At 40.4% G+C, this 14,222-nt stretch overlaps 1 protein-coding gene across 3 annotated transcripts in view; it reads left to right on the forward strand.

Moving 5' to 3' along the window:
- sh3kbp1 (SH3-domain kinase binding protein 1) overlaps positions 1–11,390 on the forward strand; it is a 31,484-nt gene extending 20,094 nt beyond the window's left edge. For 2 of the 3 annotated variants that reach the window (XM_080049765.1, XM_080049766.1), the window contains exons 7-19: positions 1–59; positions 4,786–4,855; positions 5,134–5,228; positions 5,560–5,655; positions 5,818–5,869; positions 6,286–6,354; positions 7,999–8,134; positions 8,296–8,360; positions 8,560–8,666; positions 9,252–9,386; positions 9,944–10,143; positions 10,515–10,578; positions 10,825–11,390. The exon at positions 1–59 is cut by the window's left edge and continues 31 nt beyond it. In XM_080049765.1, coding sequence (XP_079905891.1) covers positions 1–59; positions 4,786–4,855; positions 5,134–5,228; positions 5,560–5,655; positions 5,818–5,869; positions 6,286–6,354; positions 7,999–8,134; positions 8,296–8,360; positions 8,560–8,666; positions 9,252–9,386; positions 9,944–10,143; positions 10,515–10,578; positions 10,825–10,863 — 1,187 coding nt within the window. In that variant the 3' untranslated portion in view covers positions 10,864–11,390. The remainder of the gene's footprint in view (positions 60–4,785; positions 4,856–5,133; positions 5,229–5,559; positions 5,656–5,817; positions 5,870–6,285; positions 6,355–7,998; positions 8,135–8,295; positions 8,361–8,559; positions 8,667–9,251; positions 9,387–9,943; positions 10,144–10,514; positions 10,579–10,824) is intronic. The other variant, XM_080049767.1, reaches the window with a different exon arrangement.
- Positions 11,391–14,222: the final 2,832 nt, after the last annotated feature.

Here is a 14,222-nt window from a genome sequence, read left to right on the forward strand (position 1 = left end):
AAGACCAGCCCATCAAGCTCAGACCACGTTCTATAGATTTGGACGCAGAGGGGGACAAGGTGGGACACACTCACACTCACACACACACGCACACACACACACACACACACACACACACGCACACACACACACACACACACACACACACACACACACACACACACACACACACACACACACACACTAGAAGCAATTACTTCATACATTTTGTGATAATGAGATCATTGTATTGTGTTGAGTAAGTGAAGGGGAAGGAAGTCCCAGCCTCGGCTCCTCCCCTTCCTCTGTTAAATTGTTACAGGCACAGGAAGTGGTTTTCATGTAGATACACACACAAGCACACACACACACACACACACACACAGACAAACATACGCGCACGCGTGGGCACACACACACACACACACACACACACACACACACACACACACACACACACACACATCCTGCAGGGTTTTTACAAGCAAAGCAGAAGTGAGAACTCCACAGGGCAGACAGAGAGAGGAAGAGAGAGAGAGAGAGAGAGAGAGAGAGAGAGAGAGAGGGAGCAGGGCAGAGCAGAGCAGAGGGGAGGTGATACAGCGTTTCACTGAGGTTTACATATTCACACACGCTGTCTCCTGCTGCTGCTGGAGCTAAATCCTTCCATCCGTCTGTCAGTCAGTCTGCCTGTCTGTGTTTAGCTGGAGGAGGAGAGGAAGGTAGGGTCAAGTTTTTCTATATTTATGTTCATCTATATTCACTCTGTTTCCTTTCGAATTCCTATACACTTCACCTATTTTATTTATATTATTTTTCATTCTTTGTCTCGCACAGTCTTCTTATGTTATCCTCAGCTTTTCTTTCTGCTTAGTGTGCATTGTTTCATGTGATATGGAGCAGAGTTTCAAGTGTCTGCGGTTTAGTTACTCAGGAGGATTGGTGAAGCAAGTGGAAGTATGCACGAAAGCAGGTTTTTGTACAGCTATTTTTGAATTTGATTCACAAGATAAAAGGCAAGGAATTATAGGTATCTGGTCTTTAAAGATGTACGTGTCTGTTAATGGTCAGAATACCATTTCAAGTGCTTTTCTCTGCCAAAAATTCAAAATGTTATGGGAAAATCTAGATAGCTACTTTCTAATCATTTTTTGTCATTAAAAAATAAAGTGTATGGTTTTATCTTGTGGTTTCTGGCCATTCAGATACTTCTGGTTTTATTTGGAGAATTTTCGCAAATATCTAATGCCACATCCATAAAACTGACTATTTTCATCACATACTATATTATGAAATATTTTAATTCCACCCCAAAAGGCTTGGCTTGAGGAACCATCTTTTCAAAGCACATTATGACATCAAGAAGATTAAAACATGTTCTGAATACCCAGACTTTCTGAAAACCTTTACAAAAACCTACTTTCTCCATTACATATCAGTCAACTTAAAGTCTACCCTCACCAACTACATCACACCTGGAACTGTCATATAACTCCCTAGAGCCTTATGGCACTAAAGCCCAACCACAACACATGTAATTCTGCTTCCTGTCATGTGAAAAAATAATCAGAGAATAACAGAAGAAGAAAGAGGAAGATACCGGATAGAAATACAATTAATGGAATGGGTGTAAGGGAAAAAAAAGTGTCTAAAAAGTATTCTAAAAACCTGTATTGGTCGTTAAATGATCTCGTAGATAAATACGAGTGTGTGTGTTTGCCCTTAAGGTTGTTAGCTAGCCTGTCCTGCTGTGTGGAGGGCTGTTAGGTTGCTTTATAGTGAGACCAGAGACTCTCTGCTCTCTAATGAGCCTCGGAAGGACGTGACAGCAGACCGTCTCCATCCGGGACGCTGACTCATGCTCAGCCACGTCTGCTTTACAAAGGAACTGGAAGGTCAGCAGCTTGGGAAGTGGGTGAAGTCCCAATGTGAAAAGCTATGAGCTAGTGTTACAAGCCTCACTGCTTAACATTGTAACTGAAAGATGGTTTAAAGGTGGAGTCTGTGATTATGTAGAATGCTTGTTGCCAACATGTATTTTTGTTAAAATCAGTGAATATCTCCTAACAATCCCCTACCTTGTATGTACTGTGTGTGCTGATATGGGCATTTTGCTAGTTACGCTAGTGGCCCCCTTTGTTAACGTACCCTTTGTTTACAAACCTGTTTACAGAGCCCAGGCTGTGTATTAGTGCAAGCATTCTTCAAAATCGCTGACTGCACCTTTAAGGCTGGTCTAAGTATATTTTGAGAGCTTTTGCTGATGTCTGACAATGATATTTGGATTATTTTTGTGCCAGTATTCGACATCTTTAAGATGTCTCACCAGATAAAAGGGGAAGTTTTCAGTGTTTCTTGCAGATTCTTTCCTTTGTGGTGACTCAAAGTCACTCAGGGTAGAAATCAGCTGAGTCGTAAATTTAAACAAAAGTCTACAGTGTGAAGTTTAGGAGGGGAAGTCCAGCCCAAAGGCAACGTTATCCATCAGATTTATGTCTCTATGGCAGGACAGAATGAACACTTTTATACATTACATGTCATTTAGCAGACACTTTTATCAGAAGTAACTTACGACTGTGGGCAGTTAGCATTTAGAGTCTTGCCTAACTTGCCCCACTGGACTTGCCTCGCCCTGACCGGCAATCGAACCCTGGTTTCCCATAGTCAGTGGTGCTACGTTAGCTATCCAGCTACCATAAATTTATAATGAAAAACTGAATACATCATTAAAATGTCTTAGATTTAAGCTACCCAACCAGAAATGATCTGTGCCTGTACCTGCTGGTACCTTTAAGTGCATATTAATGTACACTGTACACAGGCTGGATTCTTGTTCAGTGCACACAAAGCTCACACAAAAAGTCATTTTGACAACATGCTTTCTCCAGAATCGCTGTCCTTTTACCTTCACCAGTATTTATCTACCTTGGTATTGTTACTGTGGTGCATTGTCATGTTCATAGGTAGCTGAACGATTCAAGCAGATTGCAACTATTATTAAACATACATGTAGTAGGCTTGATTCTTTAAAAAAAACATCTGCGTATGTACAGCAACTTGTGATCTTCCACTTTCACTGACTTCCTTGTGAAACTGTCTGTAGGATCAGAGCACCAGAGGCCATGAGGGCTTCACTGTCGTTTGAACTTCCTGCTTCTGTTCACACTCTGTTGTGCAGGTCAGGTGGAGACTTTGGTTCTTACAATGACGCAGCTCTGGAACGGCTAGACGAAGGCTACAGTACAGTCAAGGGCAGATTCAGGGTCATTTGAGGTCATTCCAACACTAAATAAGACGGTACTTCTAGGGGCCTGAAACACTGAAAAAGAGCATATTTATACATTTAAAGTTGTGAAATTTAAATGTGTATGTCAAACTGTTATTTGTTACTATAAGAGAGGCTGAGACACGTGTGATAGTTGGACATTAAAACCTCTCTGATGTTACAACGATGTCTCAGTGCTCGTGGCACCACATGGGTCTCATTAGAGAAGGAAGGAGAGAACGGGAAGGGCCGTGAGAGAGAGAGAGAGAAAGGAAGAGAGGGAGAGAGAGAGAGGAGAGAAGCCGGCGGGGGAGGTGGCGTGTTTTTTTTTTTTTTTCTCAAACAGAACAGGGCTGTGTGTGTGTGTGTGTGTGTGTGTGTATTTCGGCACAGACTGGCTCTTGTGAATGTGTGTATGTGTGTGTTTTCCTGTGGAAGAGCCACCCTGGTTCCACAAACACGGTCGAGGGATCCACTCCACCCGGAAAACAAGGGCTCCTTTAACAGCCCACGAACGGCATGCACACACTAACACACACAACCATACACACACAACCATACACACACACACACACACACACACACACACACACACACACACACACACACACACACACACACACACACACACACACACACACACACACACACACACACACACACACACACACACACACACACACACACGCTTCACCGTGGAGTCAGCTTGCTGGTATATTCGATCTCATCCTCTCTAATTAGCTGCTTAGGTTGGAGCCGAGGGACGCTGTTGTTCGCCAGAGAAAAGTGAATATTTTAATTTAATTGTTGTTTGTGCTGCAGTTTATTTTTGTCTTTCAATCTGTGAACTAAGATTGTGTGTGAAATTTAGACTGTTTGCATTGGCAATGTTGGACAGGCAGTGTGTTGTGCCCTATTTTGGTTGAGAGTGAAACATGAACAATTCTTAACTAATACATTTTTTGATCTTAAAACACAACAAGAATTGATTTGCCCAATACTTCTTTACTAATTTAGTTTCTTATATATTTGCAACCACAGCCGTTCTCACCTTCTGTATTTTTGAGTTGTTCTTTTATTTACTAGAACAATATTTAACTTTCAGTTGTATCTTCAATGGAATCCAAAAAAGTTTTTTAGTGTAAGTAGTTTTAAAGTGCGACGTCATTTTTTGAAAACAATGTATTGATTATTCACTGGAGGAATCCACTGCAGAAGATGCACAGATGTCAGTTCACTGCATCAGTATGTAGTGTGACTGTGTGAGTACTCAGAGAGTAAACATGCCGATCTGCTGACACACTCAAACACACAAACAGAAGCTGAATCAAACCCAGTCACGATATTCCCCAGAAAAAGGTTGGTGGAACTCACTATAGCAACCAAAGAGAATCCTGAACCGCAGCTGTGACATAAACGGCTTATATTTACACCGCTGGTTAAGAAATGATATTTGTTGCAAAAGAAAGTTAATTGGAAGATAATATTAAACATCAAAAATGTTGATAACTGAATGTTTAATCCATCTGTCCCTCTCTCAGGTCAACGAGGGGAAAGCAGCGAGCGTTGCCCCGGAAACCATGAAGACTGAACCTGACGGCAAAGCAAAAGGTGAGACAGTACAGCTTTACTTTTATGAATATAATTCTAACATATCCAACAGTTTGGATATGAAATACACAGAATAAGAACGTATAAGAAAAAAAAAAATAATAATATTACACTAAAATACAGAAATAACAGTTGTCATTGTGGTTAAATTATTGCTTCAGGAAACACAACAACTTTTGACTTAATCTTTTTTTGCACCTTAAATTTTTGCTCTTTAGTAGCTGTCTAGTTTTGCTGGGTAGGGCTTGTCTGACTTTGTCTTGTCTTGCGATTGTCAGGGCGGGAGCAATGTAAAGTCCTCTTTCCATATGAAGCACAAAATGAGGATGAGCTGGCACTCAAAGAGGGCGAAATTGTCAACATTATCACCAGGGTAAGTGAGTTTGTGTGTGTTTGTGTGTGTGTGTGTGTGTGTGTGTGTGTGTGTGTGTGTGTGTGTGTGTGTGTGTGTGTGTGTGTGTGTGTGTGTGTGTGTGTGTGTGTGTGTGTGTGTGTGTGTGTGTGTGTGTGTGTGTGTGTGTGTGTGTGTGTGTAACTCAGCTGAGTTTATAGCTTTGATTGCCATCATTTGGTTATTTTTGATTTGTATGTGCGGGTAGGCAAAACATAATTTGCATACACATCTCAACCTAAATACACTTCTGGGAGCATTTAAGCTGCAAATCATATCAGACTAAACACTGCATTGCCTTTTGCCCATGCAGGAGTGTGCTGATGCAGGCTGGTGGATGGGGGAGATCGGAGGAAGGCAAGGGGTTTTTCCAGACAACTTTGTCAAGCTGCTAGAACCAGAGAAAGAGGTAATTTTTGGGTCGCACTTGCAAAAGTTGTCTGTTTAGTGTGACGTTTGAAATCTCAAAGACATGACACATTCTTGAAGTGGTGTTTTTTTGCTGTTGTCATAATGACTCTGCATTTGCGTGTGTGGTGTGTGTGTGTGTGTGTGTGTGTGTGTGTTGCAGAGACCAAAGAAACCGCCGCCTCCGAGTGCACCTTCCGGTAAACACTCCACAGGTACAGTCACCTCACCTCACCTAAATGTTTGGTCTAGTCGGTTGCATTTGTATGTTCTGAGGGAGAAAGAAATATTTTTTTTTTTGTAAAGGGACTTTGAGTTCTAAAGGTGCTACGAGGAACTTTTTTAAATATTTCTGAAAAAGTCAAATTTTTCCTCTGATGATCATACATGACATGTAACAGCACACAAGACCATCAGTGCTAAGAATACTATTTTTATCTAGATTTTCTTAATGCCTTTGTCATGGGCACGCTTACCCAGGAACATAGAGCTGACGTGGTAAAAACACAGGGGGAGGTGCAGAATTAACACAAACTGAATGTTCCTCAGAGCACCTTTAAGAAAAGCAATTTTTAAATAAAATATATTATTTTAAAAACAAAAGAGAAACCCTGTAAACTCTGACCTGTAGAAAGAAAGTCGGAGGTGAGGAAGGTTCCTCCTGAGCGACCTGAACATCTGCCCCAGAGAGAGGATCGAGGTACGAGCTCTAGAGTCTAGTCCGCTTTGCTCAGCCCGATTTCTGCCTACAACTTCCCTCTGCTCTGTAGACCACTAACTAACCTGCTTAACCCTCCAACATCTTTAACTACTGGAAGAAACAACCACCATAGCAAAAACTAAAATTACACACATTTGCATATTGTCTACAATCAAAACATTAATACAACTTGCAGCTTTTATCCCAGATAAAATCCACATTAGAACCTACAAAGGCAGAATTAGCTTTTGACATGGGTATTTTAAGAAAGCACTTATCAAAGGTGAACAATGTAATTAAGTCATTAGGAACACATAACATATCAATTGAATTTCAGTGTGAAGTAGGGCGAAGGTGCCGTTTCTCAGCTGTAAATGGAGCTAAACATGCGCTGGCGTTCTGTCAAGGGAAGACGTTGAAACAAGAGCATTACGAAAATCACTCGTGACATTTCTTGGTCCTCCTTTGTAGAGCAGAGCTTTGATTCAGGGAAACAGTTGTCGACATCAATCTGTGTGAAACAGGAAGCTTTGTGCGCCACGGTTTTGATCTTGACACCAACGGGTGTGAAACACAATCTTCCAATTGTCTCTGCAGTCGTCCCATTACTTCTTATTGATACAGAACAATGTGCTGGGTCACAAGATGAATGAGGAGGCGTTGTGAGATGATTACCGGATGAGAAAATAATTAAATAAAAGGTTCTCATTCACACAAATTATTTTCGTCTACTTTTTGGTGAAATTTTGATAATTTGAATTTTTTAGTCTTCCCAGTTTTTAAAATGACGCCATCTGAGACTTTTAGAGGGAAATTGCGCTTCTCACTTGTGCACACAACATCCTTAACCTGGGAATATAGAGGCCCAAAAAATAGACCCTATTGTATAAGCATTTCAATGTTTTGTAATGTAAAATCTTAATCTGCAAAGTAACTACAGTAGTCATTGTCTCTTTCAGATTAATGTAGTGGAGAATTTTTTTTAATATGACCCTCTGAAATGTGGTGGAGTAGAAGTAAAAAGAGAACTCAAATAACTACAATTACTCACACCAAAAAGCTTTTTAATTTAGTTCCACTAAAATAAGTGTGAAATCTGCCATTGGGTTCTAAGTTTTATTAGAGATGTTATTGCAATTTGACATATTAAATAGTTTTACTGCATTTATGAGTTTATTCTTAAAATAAATTGTAAAAACAAAAGAGCACAATCTCACTGAAATCGCACAAAAAAACAAAACACAAATAAACTACATAACAACACTTACAGATACCACTGCTACCACTTTTACACTGATCCTTCCTTCTCTTTGGTCTTTGAATCATTATAGGTATTTTATTCTTTGCATTTTGTTTTTATTTTCCCTCCTTCTCTTTTGCATTATTGAGCCTCTCCAATTCTTCCTTAGTTTTAATTCCTTAACAATCTTCTTTGGGCCAGGTCCAGTTTCCTTTTACTGCTGCAGCTCCTGCCTTAATTTCTGCACTCCTGCCTTGCCCTCATCACCTTTCCGGCATATGTGTGTGTGTGTATCTCTGTGTTTGAGTCACACTTTCACCTCTACATGTGTGTACCATGTCTGGTTTTTGAGTTATCTTTGAACATCTGTGTGTTTATATGATTTTATACATGTGCGTGTGTAGGTGAAGAGGTGAAGGTTGGAGACATCCCCAAGCCCTCCCTTCCATCCCTCCTCCCCAAGAAACCCCTCCCCCCAAAGACAAACTCCTCCTCTTCCTCCCAGGCCCCACGTCGCCCTGAGAGACCACCCTCTCTAGCGTCAGTACACACACACACACACACACACTCACACACACACACACACACACACACACACACACACACACAGACACACACACATGCTCTTACGAAGAAAATAAATCCCATATATCCCTGAGCGTTTACAAAGCCTAATGTTATTGTATGGTCTACCTGCTCAGGTTTGAAAGCCCCAGGTCTGAGGCTACGACACCAGATTCTGCCCTTGACAGGTCACATGACCCCGGTGAGTTTGACTGACAGGAGCGTCGACCAATGAGCTTCAGATGTGGCGCTTCACTAACTGACTGGCTCTCTCTCTCTCGCTTTCTTTGTCTATGTACACACATGAAAGTTAACCTCTTGACAATCTTGTTTCTCTGTTTTCTGGTGTGTGTGTGTGTGTGTGTGCGTGTGTGTGTGTGTGTGTGTGCTTGTGAATGTAGATGTGGACCTGGATGTGGTAGTTGCGTCGACGGAGAAACTGAACCATCCGACGGCGTCGCGGCCACGGATCACAGACCGCCGACCTCGCTCACAGATCATCACAGGAGTGAGTGTGTTTGTAGTCAGCACGTCATGAAGGACGTTTTCATTCCTGTCTCACTCTTACATACTTCGAAATAACTCTGAACTGTGTATACTAAAATCACTCAACCATTGGCAGAGAGGTTATCAGATCTTTAAGTTAAAGGTGCTATGAGGAATAGTCTCCTTTTATTCTCTGATGATCATAAATGACATGTAACAGCAAACGAGACCATCAGTGCTATGAATAGTGAATGCTATTTTTATATAGTTTTTCTTAATGCCTTTGTCATACTCTCACCCAAGAACTACAGCTGGCGTAGTAAAACACTACCGATTTTGTCCTGTTGGGGTTCAAGAATGAAAACAAACTGAATGTTCCTCGGAGCACCTTTTAAGTAAAATAGCAATACCATTGTGTATAAAATAAATACTATACATACTATACTACAAGTAAAAGTCATACCTTCACAACCTTACTGTTAAAGGTTCAGTGTGTAGAATGTATTGCCATAATTTAGAACAGACTCGGTAGAAATGAGATATAATATTCACAAGTATGTTTTAGTTTGTGATTACACAGTCATTTCTATGTCTGTTTCTCCAACAGTCTTCCCTATCCAGTATGGACCTGGATCCCCCTGCTGTAGAGGAGAGGAAAGAGAAGGAGAGAGGAAAAGAGGAGCCGGAGACTTTCTCCAGATCTGTAGACGTTGGCCTGAGGAAAGGAGTCCCCGCCATCTCTGTACGTACACCTCCTTCCACTACTCATTTCACCCAGCAGAGGGCACCACAACGCAGATTTTCAAGTTTCTGAGCAGTATTTGTCTGCATATCTTTTGCTTCTCCTAAATATTTTGTATGACACTGGTGATATGATGCAGTTAAGTGATAGGTGACAAAATAAAATGTAAACATTTATTTAAGTTTATATTTTTGATACATTTCAATAGAAGTTATTAGTCAGTAAGAAATGCTCTAAATCCTCTTGATTTATGGTGTAGTCTTAAAAACAAATGTTCAGTTGTTTAAACAATCTTACCAGAATTTGTATTAAAGTGCTTAAAACAATAAACTAAAAGTACATTTTTAACTTGGAAATAACAATTGGTGAATTTCTTTTTCAGACGTTTTGTATATATTTTTTTTGCAGTGGTTTGGATTCCCAACTTTACAGGAAGATTTTTCATAAGAATACTGTACATTCATTAAACTGACCCAGAATGACCAAGTGAGATTGTAATTTTTTTGGGTAAATTATAATAATTTTCTATTTTCTTCATGTCATCCATTCCCCTTCAGGTACCCGACAGTAAAGCATCACTGCCCACCAAGCCCTCTGTCCTGACCCCTCCGGTCTCCAGCCATCGTCCCTCCTCCCCTGGTCGGACCCCTTCCCCCGAGCTCCGGCACTCACCCCTCACCCCCCCGACACTGGAGGAACTCAGGAACCAGCTGAGAGACCTTAGGACCTCCGTAGAACTGCTCAGGAGCCAGCACAGGTACATGAGGCAGCTAGTACTTAGGGGTGTGTTGGTGTGTGTGATTGTGTTCTCATTTTCCAGCCATGTGAGGACTGCAGTTTTAGACCCACATAGTAGGGACATTGTTGGGAAAGAGATTCAGTTTAGGATTTGGGAAGATCAAAATTAAGATATGTAGGTATGAAGATGTGTGTGTGTGTGTGTGTGTGTGTGTGTGTGTGTGTGTGTGTGTGTGTGTGTGTGTGTGTGTGTGTGTGTGTGTGTGTGTGTGTGTGTGTGTGTGTGTGTGTGTGTGTGTGTGTGTGTGTGTGTGTGTGTGTGTGTGTGTGTGCGAGTGTGTGTGAGCATCATGATGCTGATGTGTTTTTGTGTATTTGTGTGTGTTTCAGGCAGGAGATGAAGCACTTGTCCAGTGCCCTGGATGATGAGAAGAATATTCGTATTGGTTTACAGGTGAGATCATGATCATGAAGGAGTGTAGGGTTTAGATGTATGTTTATAGGAAAATCCTCACTGTCTAAAAGTAGATTTGATTTTTAACTGTTCGTCACAACACTGTAAATTTGGAAATTATGTAGACTCAGAAATCAACAGATTAATTGATAATAAAATACTAAATAGATTCAGGTTCAGCAGCTAAACGTCTTTAATAATAAAAAAAAATCAATTACCAAATGTCTGTCTGTGTTTGTTTGACAGATGGAAGTAGAACAAATAAAGAAGAGTATGTCGAAATGAAGACTTGAGCATCCTAATCGGCGCGCTCTGATCACCACATCGGACCCCAGCATTTGAAAACATTCTCACTGTTGGCCCCGAGACACTTCAGCCAAAACAAAGTTTGTGCCAAACGATCGTCACGATGGAACCATGGAATCGGCCACCCCTTCCCCACACATCCATGATGCCGCCTTATCCTGTGTTCACTTCTTTCTTTTTCTTTTTAAAAGAGGATTATCTATTAAGTTTACTGCTATCTCGTCAAAGCTTGCTGTGCCACTGGTACTGACTGACTGTGGCCTGTCGCTGTGTGATGCCATGGTTACAGAACGATGACATAGAGCTGCCGTGGAGACCTCCCTGGTACTTTTTTTCTTGTTTCTAAGTGTGAAGGAAACTTGGAAATCGACCTACATAGCCGGGTTGGTTCAGACGACCTCTGTGCTGTTCTGTGTCCACTCTGCGGCCTTTGCCTCTTATCTCTGTGTGTGTGTGTGTGTGTGTGTGTGTGTGTGTGTGTGTGTGTGTGTGTGTGTGTGTGTGTGTGTGTGTGTGTGTGTGTGTGTGTGTGTGTGTGTGTGTGTGTCTGTGTGTGTGTTCTTATTTTCCAGCAATGTGAGGACTGGGGTTTTAGACCTACATATTAGGGACATTTTTGTAAAGTGAGGTTGTTTTGGCCGGTCCTGACTTCTTCAACTGGCTAGATTAAGGTTAGGATTTCGGTGGAGCAAAAGCCCCTTTCACACATGCACTGTCACTCGGGAATTATCCAGAGTTTACCCGGGTGAGCTGTAAGTGTGAACACAATTACCCGGACTTTATCGGACTTAACCTGGGTGGACTGCTATTCCTAAATTCGGGTCGGATTTTGAAGCATCAGCCATCCACAACACTGGTTTGAGGACCTATATACCATAGACAATTATTCTTAGTGTCTTTTTTAATGGCAGTCAAATATTCAACCTCTTGGAAGGGTTGAAATCACAAGCACATGAGGATTTAATTTAATATAACCAACATGACAATGACTGAGACTGTAGGTGCTATTTTAACGCATAGATGTACATTTTGGGAAAAATTGGCTTTGTTGCATAGAGTTAGATGTCTCAGGTCTGTACGCTAACGATAAAGCTAGAACCAGCAGCCACTTAGCTTAGCTTAGCATTAATACTAGAAGCAGGGTAGCCTAGCCTAGCTCTGTCCAACGCTAATAAACAATCCACCAACTTTCCCGCAATAAAGCAAATAGACATTTTTTCAAACAATCTATTTACTGAAAATAAAAAGAAACTGCCCTGTGATATTTGACTGCAAATGAGTTTAAGTTTATGCGAAGAAAAGCACATGTAACTGCATGAACACGCCTATCTATGATATTTATCAAGTCAATAGTATTGCCTTCTGGACCAAAACATATTGTTTTACCTTTTTTGCTTTTGCACTTTTACTCCAAAAATCAAGAAAGAAACAGCTGTGCTGTGTCGCATCGCACCCCACAAAAACCTTTAGACTGAGATTCAAGTGCATCGGATGTTTCGGTGTTCTTTTTAGCAGCAGGTGAAGGAAGGGTAACGTTATGTACAGGGTTTGAGGATGGTAGTCAGTGAAAGGACTTTACGAGTACAGGAAGATAAAAATGTGTGTGTGCATGTTTGTCTGTATGTGTGGTAGCATGTACGGCTTTTTGCCTCCTTTCCTTATATGTGCACAGAATCTCTATGGCAACCCGTCACTGTGGCCTTCCTGTTTTTGACTCCAAATGTTTCTCTTTCTTTCTTTCTTTCTTTCTTTCTTTCTTTCTTTCTTTCTTTCTTTCTTTCTTTCTTTCTTTCTTTCTTTCTTTCTTTCTTTCTCTATTTCTTTTTTTTTCTTTCTCTCTTTCTATCGACAACAAGAAAACCGCTACAACTGAGGCTACAAGTTGTTTTCTTGACTTGGTCCTTTCTCTCCAGGATAGTGATAAATATATATACTTTTATATTTCAGTGTAATAAAGAAACTATTATGTACTGTACTGTGTGTGCTCATATTTTCTTTTTAAAATATTACAAACACGTTTCAATTGTCTACTGGTCAAATGTGTCTGTGAATAATATACAGTTCCGTATGAACAAAAAGCGAAGTTAAAGTACTGATTCAGTCTTAAGAAGCACTGACACTGTCGCAGAATTTCAGCACCAGCATTGTTTAGACTGAAAATACCCAGAAGTCACATTTGAATATGAGTCTTAAATTCACCAGATGGACACAAACACGACTTTAAATGAACGATAATTTGAATGAAGTTTGGTATTTCATCTCAAAATCTGAATAATACTGTATGTCAGTGTTGTGTCAAAGCTTACTGCTGCTTCACATAAGGATACTTCAAGCTGACCAATCTTATTCAATCATTATAACAACACAAGCAAATTAAAATCAGACACATACAATAAATATTCTACTTTGCAACAGTAACTCAGAATTTTACACTTTTACACCAACATAATACAAGCCAAGCGTGGTTCTTAAACACAACATTCAAACCTTCTCAGTATGCACTCACCCAATTTGAACCCTTAGAGAGTGTGATCAAATTCCTCTGGCAGCCATTGTGGCCTAGTATCTAATAACACATGCCGCTGGTTCTTGGAATTACTATGAACTTTTCAACAGCATTTCTTTTGGCAAGTGGTTTATATTTTTGGAAATCTTTGTATTTGAATATGTGAATATTTGAAATCTATAGTGTAAAAATCTTAAAATTTCTTACAGGTAAATGTGTGGGTCATGCAGGTTAAATTTCTCATTCTTCCAGAAAAAATAAATCGTCAGTAAATACATCTGAAAAAGATGAGGTCACAGGGTTCATAGCAGACAAACACTTAGTTAGTAAAAGATGAAATATAATATCCACCTCGTGCTGACTTCATTTGGCCACAAGTCAGAAAAACTTGGCTGATGTATGAAGGGGTTGTGCGTTTTATATTTAGACTACGGTAGAGCTGGCGATAACATTTCAGACTGTAGACAGCACTCTCGTGACTATATTTTGCAATATAAACTATTTGCACCCATGGTGGTCTTCAAACCATGACTGAAGGTGAGAAACAAAGGACTCTAATGTAGCTTCATTTCTGGATGCATTTTTCAACTCAATTGAAATGTTTGTTTTTTTTTTACATGGGAAACAGTGCTTTACATTGCCAAAGCAAGTTTGGAAAATATCAGCGGAATAACTGTGGGTTTGCTGTAAGAAACTGGTGAGTAAAAATTATTTAAAGCTATAGTGCATTACATCTGTTGCCCCCATGAGGAATTCTGAGTAATTACAACAACACTGCTGGCACATCTATGAGATGAGCCTTCAATGATTGTGCATGACTTGTATGGACCTG

This window comes from Ammodytes marinus (assembly GCF_949987685.1).
Source record: "Ammodytes marinus genome assembly, chromosome: 21".
NCBI lineage: Eukaryota > Metazoa > Chordata > Actinopteri > Uranoscopiformes > Ammodytidae > Ammodytes > Ammodytes marinus.